At 42.9% G+C, this 16394-nt stretch overlaps 1 protein-coding gene across 1 annotated transcript in view; it reads left to right on the top strand.

Annotated features, from left to right (window-relative positions):
* GALNT14 (polypeptide N-acetylgalactosaminyltransferase 14) overlaps positions 1–11660 on the top strand; it is a 657875-nt gene extending 646215 nt beyond the window's left edge. The window contains exons 14-15 of the mRNA XM_040351317.1: positions 7533–7652; positions 8916–11660. Of these exons, the coding sequence (XP_040207251.1) occupies positions 7533–7652; positions 8916–9083 (288 nt within the window). The 3' untranslated portion in view covers positions 9084–11660. The remainder of the gene's footprint in view (positions 1–7532; positions 7653–8915) is intronic.
* The last annotated feature ends 4734 nt before the right edge of the window (positions 11661–16394 follow it).

Here is a 16394-nt window from a genome sequence, read left to right as displayed (position 1 = left end):
GTCTTGAGGAGCTACTGGGGGAGGGATATTTCACCCAGGACTAAGAGGAAGAAGCTGTATAATGCTGGGGGACACATAACTGGAAGTAAAGAGAAGCCCATTCAGAAAACTGTTTAAAGATCCCCAAAAGGAGAAGAAGGAGCTTCCACTACTGCAGGTAAGTATAATTTTTATTATTGGGACTCGACTTAAAGGTTTGGTAATGCCTCCTTTAAAGCTTTGTTTCCCTAAAAAATAAAAATGGATCCTGTTTCTTTAAAGCATGTTATACAGCACAGTGGTGCTGTGTAATTTGGCCCATTCTATCACCTGAAATACCTGGCTCATCCTGCCTGGTTCTGCCCTCCCGTCTGTAAACTGACCACAGTATATCATGGCTGCTGAGCACTGACACGGTGGGCAGTTTACGTGTCTGCATCATCCGCAGCTCTCCTCTATGCTCTTCTGTGTCTCCTGCATCCTCCTACCCCCTCCCTGCCTGTCAGCTCTGTGTCAGGGCCCGCCCCCTCCTGCTACTGAAATTATTGTTAATGCTTTATATAATCCTATTTGTTTCCTAATCCTGTGTGCCCTTGTCTCTATGTTTTATTTAAAAAAAATGCCGTCTATACCTGATTTCAGAGTGCCACTCTGCGTTTACGTGACCGGTCAGCTTTCTCCTCTCTCCTCCTCTCCTCCTAACTGAAGTCAGTGGGAGATTTTCAGCCCCTCCCACTCTAGCTGTCAGATTGGGAGAGGGAAGTGCTGACCGGTCACATGAGCACTGAGCGACGCTCTGAAATCAGGTATAGTCTACATTTTTTTTTTATATAAAACACAGGATTAGGAAACACACATGATTATACTAATATATGACAGTGGCTTAACAACCGCTTTAACTCTGTCCTAGGCACTAGCCCAAGTGTCCCATAATGGTCAAAACAGCTCTGGTTAGAGTATACAAAAGCCATTAATGGGATAGGTACAAGCATGGCCAGACCTACCATCTGCATAGACTATGCAGCTGCACAAGGTCCCCATTGGGGCATAAGAGCGTATTTATATTTTATATGGGTGCTGAGTTCTCTTCCCACTGTCACATTAACTAGCACACTGCCCTTTTCAACCTGTTCAATCTGTCAATCCATACACAGCAAATAAGGGTTTTACTTGCCCAGTAGTTGAATGGAGGCAACAAAAATGAGTGTTTCACAAGGACCTCTTGGTGACTCTGTTGGCTTCTGGCTAAAAGACTACAGATGTGAGAGCTATATGGGATAATGAGATCTCTTTATTCTTCCTAAGTGTATTCAAGTTCAGCGGACAGCCTCTCATTTCATTCCCTTCACACAGATGTAAATGTAAGCCGAAGTAATGCGTACCGTGCGGAGATATCAATGTGAAGAATTCATTTCGGTAAATGCTCCTTCATTGGCCATTTATCACAGTCATTCCCAGGAAAGCTGTCACATTTGTAAGATAGCGGCAGCCATTGTAAAACCTGAGCTGACAACATGGCAAATAAAATGTTTCACAATCCTCATACGGGGGAATCAGACACTTTCAATAGAGAGGGAGAACTCACACAGAACCTAGGTGGAAAAGAAATTCTGACTACTTACAGATGGAGAAAAAAATGAAAAAATCTAAAACTAAAGTTTAAAACAAACCTTTGCTTGGCTCATTCAGGGGAAAGTGTTTGCTTTATTCACATACACTTATCCCTCCCTGGTAGAACATAATTACCTATCGCCATTTTTTGACACACATGGTCTCACCATTACGTTGGTGGATGATTTTCTCCCCAGCTATATTGGAACCTGGAAGGTTTCTTCCTCTATTCCTCTATGGTTCCTGTTTGGTCCAATGGTTTGTATCCTTGGATGATAACCCTTATTTTTGATTTACTCCACTTATGCTGTTCAATATTCCTTACAGTAGGTGACCGCGATATTGTGTCAATCTCGCTCACTTTCTCGGCAAGATTGACCACCTACGAGCCCCATCGCGGAAGCCAGCGCCGAGCTGGCTTGCCGTGATGGAGACAAAGCCGTCATAGAAGCGACGGGAGATCCGACTTGGATTCCCGCCAATTCTAGCTGCGGCATTTGGTATGCATTCCTGAGAGGGAGAACTCCACGCCAATTTTTAAATAAAAAACCGACATGGATTCCCCCCCCCCCAGGAGCATACCAGGCCCTTAGGTCTGGTATGGGTTGTAAGGAGACCCCCCCTATGCCAAAAAAACAACGTAGGGGGTCCCCCTACAATCCATACCAGACCCGTATCCAAAGCAAGCTACCCGGCCGGCCAGGAAAGGAGTGGGGACGAGCGCCTGAGCCGTACCAGGCCGCATGCCCCCAACATGGGGGGGTTGGGTGCTCTGGGGCAGGGGGCGCACTGCGGAGCCCCTTCACCCCAGAGCACCCTGTCCATGTTGATAAGGACAGGGCCTCTTCCCGACAACCCTGGCCGTTGGTTGTCGGGGTCTGCGGGCGGGGGGCTTATCGGAATCTGGGAGCCCCCTCAAATAAGGGGGCCCCAGATACCGCCCCCCCACCCTAAGTGAATGGATATGGGGTACATCGTACCCCTACCCATTCACCTGGAGGCAAAGTGTTAAAGTTAATAAACACTCGACACAGGGCTTTTAAAATAATTTATTAGTCTGCTCCGGGGGCCCCCCTGTCTTCTTTAGCTCTTTCACCAGGGGGGGCTTCTTCTTCCCGCTCTCCGGGGGGGCCTTCTGGACAATGACATCTCTTAATTCTTCCTTATAATATCCCTTATATTCAGATCTGATTGATGGTGATCATTTAGTGGCGACTCTTCTTTTGGTTTTAATGAGCAAGGACATATTGGTGTTCACATAACTCCTTTGTGACTGTGGCCATATAGAGTGTTATGAATCGGTCACACTTTATTATCTATATCTAAGCGGACTTACCTTTCTATTGATCTCATACTTACCTTTCCTTCATGTGACTGATGGAGCAATGGTCACTATCACACAAGCTGTCCATAGTCTTCTTTTACAGGGTTGTCCTTGACCTCCTGAAAGGTGAACACAGTTTAATGGAAGAAAAAAGAAAATATATGTGCTGCTGGGGAGGTCTGCATTAGGCCTCATGCAATGCACACAGACAGTGGGAGGCGCTGGGTGTAAAATTCCAGGCATTTTATAATGCCCAGAAAGTCGTGTGCCCCTTGTACAACCTACTATATAAAGCAAATGGGTGTCTGCAGCTGTATTCTTGTAAATGTCAATGCTTCTGTGTATCAATGTTTACCTGTGTTTACAAAGTACTTTTTGGACTTAAAATCTCTGCACTTGAAAAATAGTGCATACACAACCTCTCAGTGACTACTGTGTTTACTATGCTTGAGACAAACACTACATTTACATTATAGCGCCTATTCATTAGGAGCAGGGCGCTACATATTTATATATAAATATATTCACATGCATGTGTGTTTGAGCTCTGAGGTGCACACCCCAATGCAACAGGCTGTGCACACCTATGATAGGCTGGTGTACAGGAACCTTTACATGTACATTAAGGATGACATTTTTAATGACAAAAGGTGGAGCTCTTTTTTGAAAATGTATATTTCGGTTTATATTATGACATGTCAGAAATGCATTATTGTATCTTTATAAAGTTACTGAAAGGACAACTTTAAGAGACTTTTTTTTAATATGGCTTTGCTTAGAGTTGCGGGTCATGTTTTGGGTATAGGCAGGTTATAATTGCTCCAAAATTATACAAATATTGTTTCATTTCAAGGGTCTTCTTGCTGATCGAATCATGTTACAGCTCCTTTTGGTAGTGGTCCTTATTGCTGCTATGAATGGTGCTTGCAAAATGACATGTGGATTTCCTACAATAAAGTAGTAGTGGGCCTGGGCAGTGTGTATGACTCAGTGCCAAAGGGCAGGCCCAGTGGCACCCTGTTCTTAAAGGAAATGGGTTGAATGTCACTGGCATTAAAGACATCAACCCTAAAGACTGGCACCATCTACCGTGTTTCCCCGAAAATAAGCCTGGGTCTTATATTAATTTTGGCAGCCAAAAACATACTAGGGCTTATTTTCGGGGTAGGTCTTATCATGCCATGTGCTGTCTTCTCTCCCCCATGCCTGTCAGAAATCCCCTGTAGAACCGTGTAAAGTGCTTGTAAAATCCTAGAATCCACTCATACAGCACCACATATTGCAAAATGTGTATGTCTCTGCAATCCATTAGTGCTACATACCTTCTTATAGTGCTTGGCACATCTGTAACCCACTGGAGCTCTCTTCCCCTCTTCGAGCACTGCAGAGGGAGGGGGGCCTGACATCCCAGCTGACAGCTTGCAGAAGAGCAGAGTGACATCAGCTGAGCGCCGCTCGGCGCTTCCATGGCCAGCCGGAGCCCTCATCCCAGCTCCGAGCACTGCAAAGGAAGGGGGGCCCAACATCCCCCGCTGACAGTTTGCAGAAGAGCAGAGCAGAGTGACATCAGCTGTGCGCCGCTCGGCGCTTCTGTGCCCCGTCGGAAGCCTCTTCCCAGCTCCGAGAACTGCAGAGGGAGGGGGGCTTGAGATCCCCCACTGACAGCTGAGAGGAGAGGAGAAGAGGAGAGCAGCGTGAGATCAGCTGAGAGCAGTGGGAGGTCAGCGATTTGCCGAAGGTATTTGGCACAACTAGATTGCATAAACACACACAATCAACACTTAATAACACTGTAATAGAGTGGACTCTAGTATTTCAACAGCACTTTAAACTAGGGCTTATTTTCGGGGTAGGGCTTATATTTCAGCCCTTCCAGAAAATCACACTAGGTCTTATTTTTGGGGTAGGTCTTATTTTCGGGGAAACACGGTAGTAGCAAAAAGTAGAATAATAATGGGACACAGCTCTTGATTGTATGTATTTCAACTAAAGCATTTTTTTTTGTATTTTTATAGCTTTTTTGGGGGGATGGGGAGGGGGTTTCTGCTTTCAACTCCCCTGATAAGCTGTAGTTTCATCTTTTCATACCCTCCTTTTCTAATATCGACATTTTTGTTTTAATTAAAGTATGCTTCAATCTTCAATGTGACATGAGTAAATCTCATTGATTTACAAATCAATTAGAAAATAGCTCAGCAATTAAAGGTGGCATAATAATATTGATCACTAGGAGATGAAATCCAATACGCTTTTAAATTACACAATTTACCTATTCCTAATGACATTAGGCATGCACATAGCTAAACATCTATGTAGACTTACTGTTCATTGTTACTCCTGTGTTCATTTCAGGAAAATAAAGAGGGGATCAATTCATTATACTCATAGCATCATACAAATCATATTTGAGTGGGAACAAACATGCAGGACGGTATTGACTTTTTAGCGTGTGCTCACACTGGGCCAATTAAACAAAACCACCCCCGAGTTCAGTTCTCCCCCCTCCCCCATTGGTCTGCACTCACACTAAACTATGAAAAGGAGTACTTACACTTACAAGGGTTCCCAGGCACACTCCTCTACAAAACCAGTAATCCCTACTTCAGTATAGCTCTCTTTGGAGAGAATTGAGCTTCGGCATGGTTTGCACTCACACTTAAGCAAATTAAGCAGACCACATGCAAACCAAACCTTGGAGCACCTCTTCCATGTGATCCTGGGCTCAGTACAATTAACCAATACTGGGCATGTTTCAGAGCACTCACACCCAACATACGAATCAGTCAAGGGGCACATTGCTAGTGGCAACATTCCTGCTCCCGGATAGCAGCTCATTAGGTACTGAAGCTTTAAAGCGGGAGTTCACCCATTTGTAAAAAAAAAAAAATTCTCCCCTTAGCTTCCTGCTCGTTCGGTCTAGGGGAATCGGCTATTTGTATTAAAATATGAACAGTACTTACCCGTTTTCGAGCTGCATCTTCTTCGGTCGCTTCCGGGTATGGGTCTTCGGGAGCGGGCGTTCCTTCTTGATTGACAGCCTTCCGAGAGGCTTCCGACGGTCGCATCCATCGCGTCACTCGTAGCCGAAAGAAGCCGAACGTCGGTGCGGCTCTATACTGCGCCTGCGCACCGACGTTCGGCTTCTTTCGGAAAATCGTGACGCGATGGATGCGACCGTCGGAAGCCTGTCAATCAAGAAGGAACGCCCATTCCCGAAGCCCATACCCGGAAGCGACGGAGAGGATGCATCTCGTAAACGGGTAAGTACTGCACATATTTTAAAATAAATAGCCGATTCCCCTAGTAAAAACGAGCAGGAATCTAAGGGGGAAAAGTGCCCTCTAAGGGTGAACCCCCGCTTTAAGACTCAGAGCTCAGATTTATATTCTGTCAGGTCCCATTTTACAGTAATGCTCTTTTTGTTCTTCAACCAGGGGACTCAGACTGTTCACAACCTCATAGTCCGTCTGTTATTTTAAAAGGATCCTGGGGAGCTTCATGTCCTGAAAGGTCTAAGACAAATGCATTAAATTTAATTTTCTGTATTATTCTGTGAAATATTAAAATGTGTTACCTTTTTATGTGCCTACAAAGTCAATTTTTTTTTCCAATCCTAAGACAAATGCCATGTTTTTCCTTAATTTACACACTTGCCCTTTGTAACCCTAATTAACAAACCATAACTATCACCACTAGCAAATCTAGAAAATTGTATTGTTGAAGGAGATGTTCATAGGGTGCTAAATTTAACCAGGGAGGTCTCCATGGTGCTGAATCCACCCAGGGAGGTCTCCATGGTGCTGAATCCACCCAGGGAGGTCTCCAAGGTGCTGAATCCACCCAAGGAGGTCTCCATGGTGCTGAATCCACCCAGGGAGATCTCCAATGTGCTGAATTTAACCAGGGAGGTCTCCATGGTGCTGAATCCACCCAGGGAGGTCTTCAAGGTGCCCTATCTACCCAGGGAGGTCTTCAAGGTTCTGAATCCAGCTAGGGTGGTCTCCAAGGTGCTGAATCCACCCAGGGAGGTCTCCAATGTGCTGAATCTACCCAAGGAGGTCTCCATGGTGCTGAATCCATCCAGGGAGGTCTCCAAGGTGCTGAATTTAACCAGGGAGGTCTCCACGGTGCTGAATCCACCCAGGGAGGTCTCCAAGGTGCTGAATTTAACCAGGGAGGTCTCCACGGTGCTGAATCCACCCAGGGAGGTCTTCAAGGTGCTCAATCTACCCAGGGAGGTCTCCAAGGTTCTGAATCCCGCTAGGGTGGTCTCCAAGGTGCTGAATCCACCCAGGGAGGTCTCCAATGTGCTGAATCTGCCCGCTTAAGCTCTGAAAAGTGCTGAAGTCACCCAGGAAACTCTTCATAGTGCTAAATCTTCCCACTAAAGCTCTCAATAGTGCAATTTTAAAAGACACTTTATAGCACTATGAGGGCTAAAAATGAAGGTAAAAAAAACACCTGCCCTGTCCGTGAAAAAAACAGCCCAGCACACCAGGCATGCAAGCCTATATCCCCAAGGTAGAGCTCCATATTACTCTATGCACAGATTGGATTTAAAATGATCATGATGATGATAACAAAAAACTAATAACATTACTTTCTGTGTATTTTTCAGGAATGGATCTACACTCAGGTTCAGCAGATAAGCCAGCAGGATCTATGTCTGTCCGTGCACACCTTATTTCCAGGAACACAGGTGGTCCTCTTGCCCTGCAAAGAGGGAGATGGGAAGCAGGTATATATTTTGCATCCACCATGTCAGATTCTTATTTCTCTATGTTGGCCTATCTTGAAGAGAATGCGTCACTTTGCCAATAAATACTTGGCAGAGGGTCTAGCCCTTTATGCCTCCACCCAAAACAATGAAAATTTGCTAATCTGCTAATCCAAGGCGCTACTATACAGATGGCCACTAGAGATTACATTAACACATCTGTGTGTACACATATGATAATGAGAATATAAAATAACAAGTAAAAATGTGACAGACCTGTCAAAACTTTGAATAAATATTTCACTGAGAATGAGAAAAGTGTATTTGCTAAAAATACATGGTAGATTCTTTTTTTTTTATAAAGCCTGGTAAATAGTAAGTGATTTTATTTCTAAATTGAGAATTACAATACATGTGCTCTGTGACAAAACACTGTGTGCAGCAGTACGTGTTTCAGAATTTTACCTTGCATTCTGTGCCTTCTGTTTGAACAAAGGAAAAACATTTTAAGTGGACACAGTGGGGTTGATTTACTAAAGGCAAATAGTAGTTGCTCCAGAGGGTAGTAAATGTGCAGAAGCTCTGTTGACTTTCATCATCTAATCATGTGCAAGCAAAAACGCTGTTTTTGAAATTTCCTTACATGTGATTGGGTGTCCTTTGCAAAGTGAAGCTTCACCTCACAGCTCTGGAACAACTGCACTTGCAAAGTGTACAGTCTGTTTGCCTTTAGTAAATCAACCCCAGTGTGTGATCATTTCTATCATTGAATGCTGCTTTTAGTAATCTAAAATAGTGAAAATAATCATTTACTTCTATGTCACTTTATACAGCAACTGTAAAACTTTTAAAAAATATATATAACTTTAAGGCTCCATGCACTCTAGCGTTTTCCTGTCTACATGCATTTGAGCAATGGTTGCATGGCATTTTTATGGGCTGGTTTCCCGATTGTGCCAGCAGTGGACCATAATGTGTGATGGCCCTTGTAGCTTCCATTCGAAGCCCGTATTCCTAGTGTGACAACGCAGGAGCACATTTGGGAAAGAGGCAAAGAGCATTGTTACCCTATGACAGGAAATATCTGAGCAAAGACTTTCATGACAGAATCACTATGTATTATTTAAGATTTAAAGATATAGAGGAATTCATTTTGAATTGACATTAACATGGTAATACTTCTATGATATTTTAGTGATTGGGTTTACCTTAATATGTACAATCAGCGTGTACATTCTGTTTAGTTAGAGCTTTCTTTATTGTTTTTTTTTTTTTATGTGTCAGCGATGGAGTAAAGAGGGGTCTCACATTGAACATATGGCTTCCCACTTCTGCCTGGATACGGAAATCATTGGCGACGCAGATGAGAACAACCGCGAGATCGTAATCAACCCGTGCGAGACCACAGCCATCAGTCAACGCTGGGAGATGGTCCTTCAAGACTTCCACTGAGGGCGATTAAACCATCGCAGTAGAAAATTGAAAAGCCTTACAGCGAGCTCCATAATGTTGCGCTGCTTGGAGCCAATGTAGCTCTAGGCATACATGCCGTAACACGAAGCCGAAAATGTTGATATTAAAATGGAGAGAAGAGACTGCATAAAATCCAAAGGGAAAAGAAAGATCTTACTGGCAAATTTGATTTCTAAAGGGAAATACAAAATCTGTAAGAAAATTGTTATAATGGGATACGGTATGCCTGAGAAAAAACAATAGATATATTTCCAGAAAAAGAAAAGCACAAAAATAAAGAATCAGTCTGCAGGAAACTGATATTTTAGGATGAAGTAGATGGGGTTTGGGCTTTTTATATCTTTTGGAGATTCTGGAAGTGATATATCTCTATTATAGAGCTCCCAGCTTCACCCACTTCCCACCAACCATTATGAAAGAATCATATTCTCTGACTTGTTTTGTTAGACTCAGTGGTGGAACCGCTAACCAACCTAGCTGGGTGATCTTGTCTCTGCCATTACCAAAGGCAGGTGTGATTCAGTAATATTTCAGTTTTGCATTAATGCAGGGTGATGGAATCACATGAAAGCCTTCCATATCTTTCATAGAACATGTTAGCAAGAATACCTAACCTGAACTAGCAGTTCTACCCAGTTACCCAAGTGCACTCTCTTGATTTGATTAATGAAGTATAAAGGGATATAATATGTGGTCAATATTTGTGGACACCTCACCATCACATCTATAGGAGCTTGTTGAACATCCTATTCTAAAACCATTGACTTGTCTGTGGGAATTTATACCCATTCAGTCCATTGAACTTAAGTGAGATCAGGCACTGCGTTTGACAGGAACACTTGACTCACAATTCGTCTCAAATGTGTTTGTTCACTAGGGTTGAAGCCTGAAGAGCTCCCAAGTTCCGCCACACCTAACTCATCAAACCATGTCTTTATGGAGCTGGCTTTGTGCATCTAGAATGGTTTTGTATGCTGTGGCATTAACCTTCACTGGAAGCACCGGAACCCAATATGGTATCCAGAGACTTTTGTTTTTTTTAGTGTAGGTGTGATGGCCAGGTGTACACAACCCTTTGCCTACATAATGCATATAGGGTTTCAGCTTCATGAGAGAGATATCTTCATTGTGAACTTATAGGAATGGACAGAGACATAAACTACTGTTGAGAAACCTCACCAATGGAGTCTTGAGATACAGGAAGCTAGTGGGTGTTTTAATCCACAAGTGCTCACCTAAAACTGACATATCAACTGTAGAATTGGCCTTTAAATTACACCTGGGCTTTCGCCATGCAGGGCCAACATGGTTTATCTTTTTGATAGTCCCACTAGAGACATATACTCAAGTTTCCTTTTCTCCTCGGCTGCTCCATAAAGCCCCCAGAAACATCAGATCATGGGGGTCATGTGACTCGCTATCCACACCTTTCATATGATTGCTATTTTAAGCACTGTCTTATAGGGCCAGGGTATGATTTCTCAGCCTTGCGTAAGCTCTAAATTGCAAACGGGAGCCTACACAGTAGCCAGCCCAAGTGGCGGTGTGCAAAGTAAAGCTAAGCATGGTGGCTAGAAAATTGATTTGCATAAGCAAAGCACAGGTTTTTTTTAAGAGGCAATTTCACCTTGTCCATGCAGGGCAAAGGGACAGTGAATCTGCAAAGAACCCCGTCCCTACTTATACTAACTCCCCCCCATCCAATGTGGGAACATAATCCATAGTTTCCAATACAGGGCAACATGTGACCTCATTTGTGACAGTGCTTAGGCTTAGCAGCCAATCTTTAGGCCTGAGCACTGTCACATGACTGAAGTGGCACCACTGCTCCTCCGCATCAATTAGAATATCAACACGTGCTGTGATGGAGGAAAGAAGAGCAAGGCAGTGCAGATTAGATGAGTATAAGGAGGTCGGTAGAGGCCTTTGCAGAGCCATCATCACTTTGTCCTGTATGGTAAAGGTGACAATGTCTTTTTAAGGATGTAGTAAGGCCTTAGATTCAAAACACAGACATGAGCTTACAGATGAGGTAGCCATTTTGCCTACATTACCAATATTTAGCCTATCGGTTAACTAAGAAATAACTACAGGCCTTAGACTTCCTAGTGAAACAGTAGGCCTAACTGTAACAAGCCCTGGTTTAGCAAACACAATGTTAACCCCACAATGCACTTATGACAGGTACACTTTGATGTACATTCCGAAATCCTGAAATCTTTCCATTTGTATACATGTTATAGGTCAGAGCAGAGCTCTGAACCTCTTGTAGGCTATATATAATATATATTTTACTTGTATATTTATGAAACAAAGACTAATATATAATGAATTTCTGTGGTAATTGAACTGTACTCAAAAATAAAAATAAAAAACAATCAGTAAATTCTGGATGAAATGACAGATCTCTCTTCAAATAAATGAATACATGAAAAAATGGGCACCAAAGTTTTTAATAAAAATAAAAAAAAATGTAAAAAGCACTACAAAATTTCCAAGGTGTGATTTTTGTCACACTAACTGTATCATCTCTCAGAAATAAAATCATTTTCCATATTTGTCTTTTTCCTTCTTTTTTTGCAGCTCTCAGCTGGTGGAAAGGAAAATGTCTGTGTTGACCAAAGCATGGAGCAGAATAATAATAAAACAGATTAGGATAGTGCTTGGAAGTGATTGATTTGGTGATGTTTTTCTATTGATGGACCTATTCTTCTCTGTGTGGAAGCAGTGATCTCTCTACAGAGGCCCAACATGCCCCCTGCTGATTCAGAGCTATAGCTCTCCAATCAACAGGAAGCTTGAGCTCTGATGTTGCAGACCTCCAGCTCTAAGCAGAGGGTAAATCGTGCCTCTGCAGAGGGATCTCTGCTTCCACAAATAGAGTAAGAATCCTCCACAGCATGCTGGCAGGAGACAGACCTTTCTAATCAGGCTGTGGCTGCTTTCCAAAGAAAACAAACTGGAAGACTTTGCACACATTGGGCCAGATCCACATAGATCGGTGCTTCTTTACGCCGGGCGCAGCATATCTAAGATACACTACGCCGCCGTAACTTTTCTTTTTTTTTCAAATCCACAAAGAATGCGCGCCGTAAGTTACGGCGGCGTAGTGTATCTTTGGCGGCGTAATGGTGCACCATTCAAATATCTGTGATGGGGGCATGTTTTATGTAAATGCGTTGTGACCCGATGTAAACAACGTTTTTTTTTAACTGCGCATGCGCCGTCCATGGGGGTATCCCAGTGCGCATGCTCGAAATTAAACCGGAACCAGCCAATGCTTACGACGATGACGTCATTCTACGCAAATTCCTATTCGCGAACGACTTACGCAAACGACGTAAAAAATTCAAAATTGTACGTGGGAACGACGGCCATACTATACGCCGGAAAAAGCCTAATGCAAACGACGTAAAAAAAAAGCGCCGGCCGGACGTACGTTCGTGGATCGCCGTAACTAGCTAATTTGCAAACTCAACGCGGAATTCGATGGAAACGCCACCTTGCGGCCGCCGAAAAATTGCAGCTTAGATCCGACGGCGTACTAAGACGTATGCCTGTCGGAACGAGCTGAGATGCCGTCGAATCTTGTTTTGAAGATACAAAACAAAGATACGACGTGGGAAATTTAAAATTATGCTGGCGTATCAATATTTGCTTTTGTGGATCTGCCCCATTCTGTTTTGATGCACCAGGAATGTATTGAGTTGATTTATACTGAAAGGACAATTGGGCTCTAGAGTATAATTTTTCATATATACAACCTAAATTTTTTTTTTAAATAAATAGGTAATCTAATATAAAATATAAAACTTTTAGGAGCAAGATTGCAAATGCCAGATCGATTTACCCACTTTCTGGATTAGAGCGGAGTCGCACAGGGCCAACAATGACCTTTCTTAAATTATTCATAACATTTACATTACGTTTTCAGTACGACACTGCACGCTATATTATTATTCCACAGTTGTGCTCTTGTGTTTTATTTAACCTGGCAGTTTGACGGACACAGAAGAAGACAAGCCCTCTCCTACAGGAATGGCAAGCCCATCCACATGAAATTGACATGCTTCTTGAATAATTTATCCTCTTCTAGACAGAAGGGACATGTAAGTGGAAATATGGCCCCTGCTGATTGACAGATGTCACACGGAGAAAACAATTATTTCTGCAAGTTTGCACGAATGTCTCATTTGTAGAGAATTAGTAAAGCAAATGAGAAATTGGGCATATTCAGCAAGAAAGAGCAAACCACAGCTTTGACATGTATGGTAACCCATAGTAACCAGTCTGCTTTCCATTTATTGCACTGATCAGTGAACTAATCAGTGAGGATTAATATCTGTCTGGATTGGATATTTGCAAATGTTAATGATCTGCATCAATAACAGGGAACAAACCAGAGGTCATGACCAGTAGTAGAGATGGATCACTGAGAATAAGTCAAAGGTCAGGGTGGGTAGTAGAAATGGATAATCAGGAACCAACAGACATGCATAACCAGGAGAAAGCTAGAGGTCAGGGCAGGTAGCAGACATGGATAACCAGGAACAAGCCAGAGGTCAGGATGGGCAACAGATACAGATAACCAGAAACAAGCCAGAAATTGGAAAACAGGAACCAATGGAGGATACAGGAAGGCATAGCAGAGGTTCCTCAGCTAGCTTTTAAAAGCATTGCTCTGTCAGAAAGCCATAAGCTGCGCCTCGTTTAAATGAGATAGGCAGAGGGGGAAAAGGTGCTGCGATTGGTGCGGTGGTTAGAGAGGAGATGGCTTAAATAAATTGCTGCTATGACAGGAAGAAGAACCAATTTTGATTGCTTGCGGACAGGCAACAAACTAATTGGTGCTGCTGTGGGTGCTGTAAAAAGGTGGGGACCGCTCTGATTTAAGCCATAGAAGTAAACTTGACACTGACTTGAGGAAGGTAGGTAGTACTTTCAATTATACAATTTTTGCATATCAAATAGATTTATTTTTAGGTGTTGCAAAGTGGAGTTGTCCTTCAAAAATTATTATATACTGAAGGGTTCCCTGTGTTCAAGAATCATATAGCCGGATTCAGAAAGACTTACGCCGGCATATCGAATGATACGCCGCGTAAGTCCATGGATGCGCCGTCGTAGCTATGCGCCGTATTCTTGTACTAAGATACACCTGAATGTTGGCAGCATACGACCGACGTAAGTCTCCTACGCCGTCGTATCTTGGGTGCATATTTACGCTGGCCGCTAGGGGCGCTTCCATTGATTTACGCGTCGAATATGTAAATGAGCGAGATACGCCAATTCACGAACGTACTTGCGCCCGTCGCAGTAAGCTACGCCGTTTACGTAAGGCGTACGTCCGGCGTAAAGATAAAACATCTCTATAGGTGGCGCAGCCCATGCAAAGGTATGGACGTCGGAACAGCCAACGTATTTTACGTCATTTACGTAAGTCATACGTGAATGGGGCTGGGCGTAGGTTACGTTCACGTCGAACGCATTGAGCCGTCGTATCTTAGGGAGTATATGCAACGTGATTCTGAGCATGCGCGCACATGCGTCGTTCGTTCGGGAATTCATTTACATGGGGTCACGGCTAATTTTAATACAACACGCCCACTACCTTCCTAATTTGAATTAGGCAGGCTTACGCCGGCCCATTTACGATACACCGCCGTAACTTAGGGAGCAAGTGCTTTGTGAATACTGTACTTGCCTCTCTATGTTACGTCGGCGTAGCACATATGAGCTGCGCTATGCCGCTTTAACATACACCGCTCTACCTGAATCTGGCCCATAATGAATATCTCTTTGATTAATGATAAAAATCAAATAGTTTCCCACATGAATGGTAAAGTATACACTCATACTGTGCTCTTCTACCAGAAAGCACAGCATTGTCTGTATGAGCAAAGACACTCATTGCTACAAGTCCTTTTTGTTTGTTTTTTATTGTGGCTCATCATCTGCTGTGAATGCTGTTAAAAACAAAAAACAAATACAATATATTTATTATTATAACATAATTATTAATAGTACAGTGAAGCCTTCTTAGAACTAAATGTATTCATACATCTCATGCCATCAAAAATCCCCAAAATACGTGGATAATTCCTCATTTAAGTATGGTGGATGAAGCCATGCAAATTCTTAATTTACAGTGCTGTGAAAAAGTAATTGCCCCCTCCTATGCTGAATCATGAATTCAATTTTACTTGCTACACCCAGGCCTGATTACTGCCAGACCTGTTGAATCAAGAAATCACATAAATAGAAGCTGTCTGACAAATTGAAGCATGCTAACAGATTACAAAAATGCACACATAATGACACAATCTAAAAAAATTCATGAACGGATTAGAAACAAAGTAATGTACACGTATCGGTTTAGGAAGGGGTTAAAAGCCATTTCTAAGGCTTTTGAACTCCAGTGAACCATGGGGAGACCCATTATCCACAAGAGATAACTTGGACCAGTGGTGAACCTTCCCGGCCTACAAAAATTACTCCAAGAGCATGATAACGACTCATCCAGGAGGTCATAAAAGAACCCAGAACAACATCTAAAGAACTGCAGGCCTCACTTGCCTCATGTAAGATCAGTGTTCATGAATAGGGATGAGCCGAACCCCCCCCCCCCCCGTTTGGTTCGCACCAGAACCTTCGAACGAACCGACCATTCGCGCAAACATTTAGAACCCCATTGACGTCTATGGGACTCGAACGTTCAAATTCAAAAGTGCTCATTTTAAAGCCTAATATGCAAGTTATTGTCATAAAACGTGTTTGAGAACCCAGGTCTTGCCCCAGGGATCATGTATCAATGGAAAAAAGTTTTAAAAACTGTATTTTTTTCTGGAGCAGTGATTTTAATGATGCTTAAAGTAGAAAAAACATGAAAAATTCCTTTAAATCTCGTACCTGATGGGAGTCTATAGTATGCCTGTGAAGTGGCACGTGTTTAGAACTGTCCCTGCACAAAATGAGATTACTATAAGAAAAAAGTAATTAAAAACTGCTTGTGGCTTTAATGTAATGTCTGGTCCCTGCAATATGGATGAAAATCATTGAGAAAAATAGCACAGACACAGACAGTACACACACCATGTAGCTTTAGGTGCAAACTGCAGAGGACACAGGCAGTACACCACTGCAGCTAGCACAATCACCTGCCTGCCAGTCAGTAAATTAGGAAGAGCGGATCTAGCTAAACTATACAATGTATAAATATATATACAACACCCGTGATGCATATATATCCTCTACACACTGTAACTTTAACTGACTAGCCTGCCAGCCTGC

Source organism: Rana temporaria, chromosome 4 (genome assembly GCF_905171775.1).
Source record: "Rana temporaria chromosome 4, aRanTem1.1, whole genome shotgun sequence".
Lineage (NCBI taxonomy): Eukaryota > Metazoa > Chordata > Amphibia > Anura > Ranidae > Rana > Rana temporaria.
This window is presented reverse-complemented; position numbering and strand designations above follow the sequence as displayed.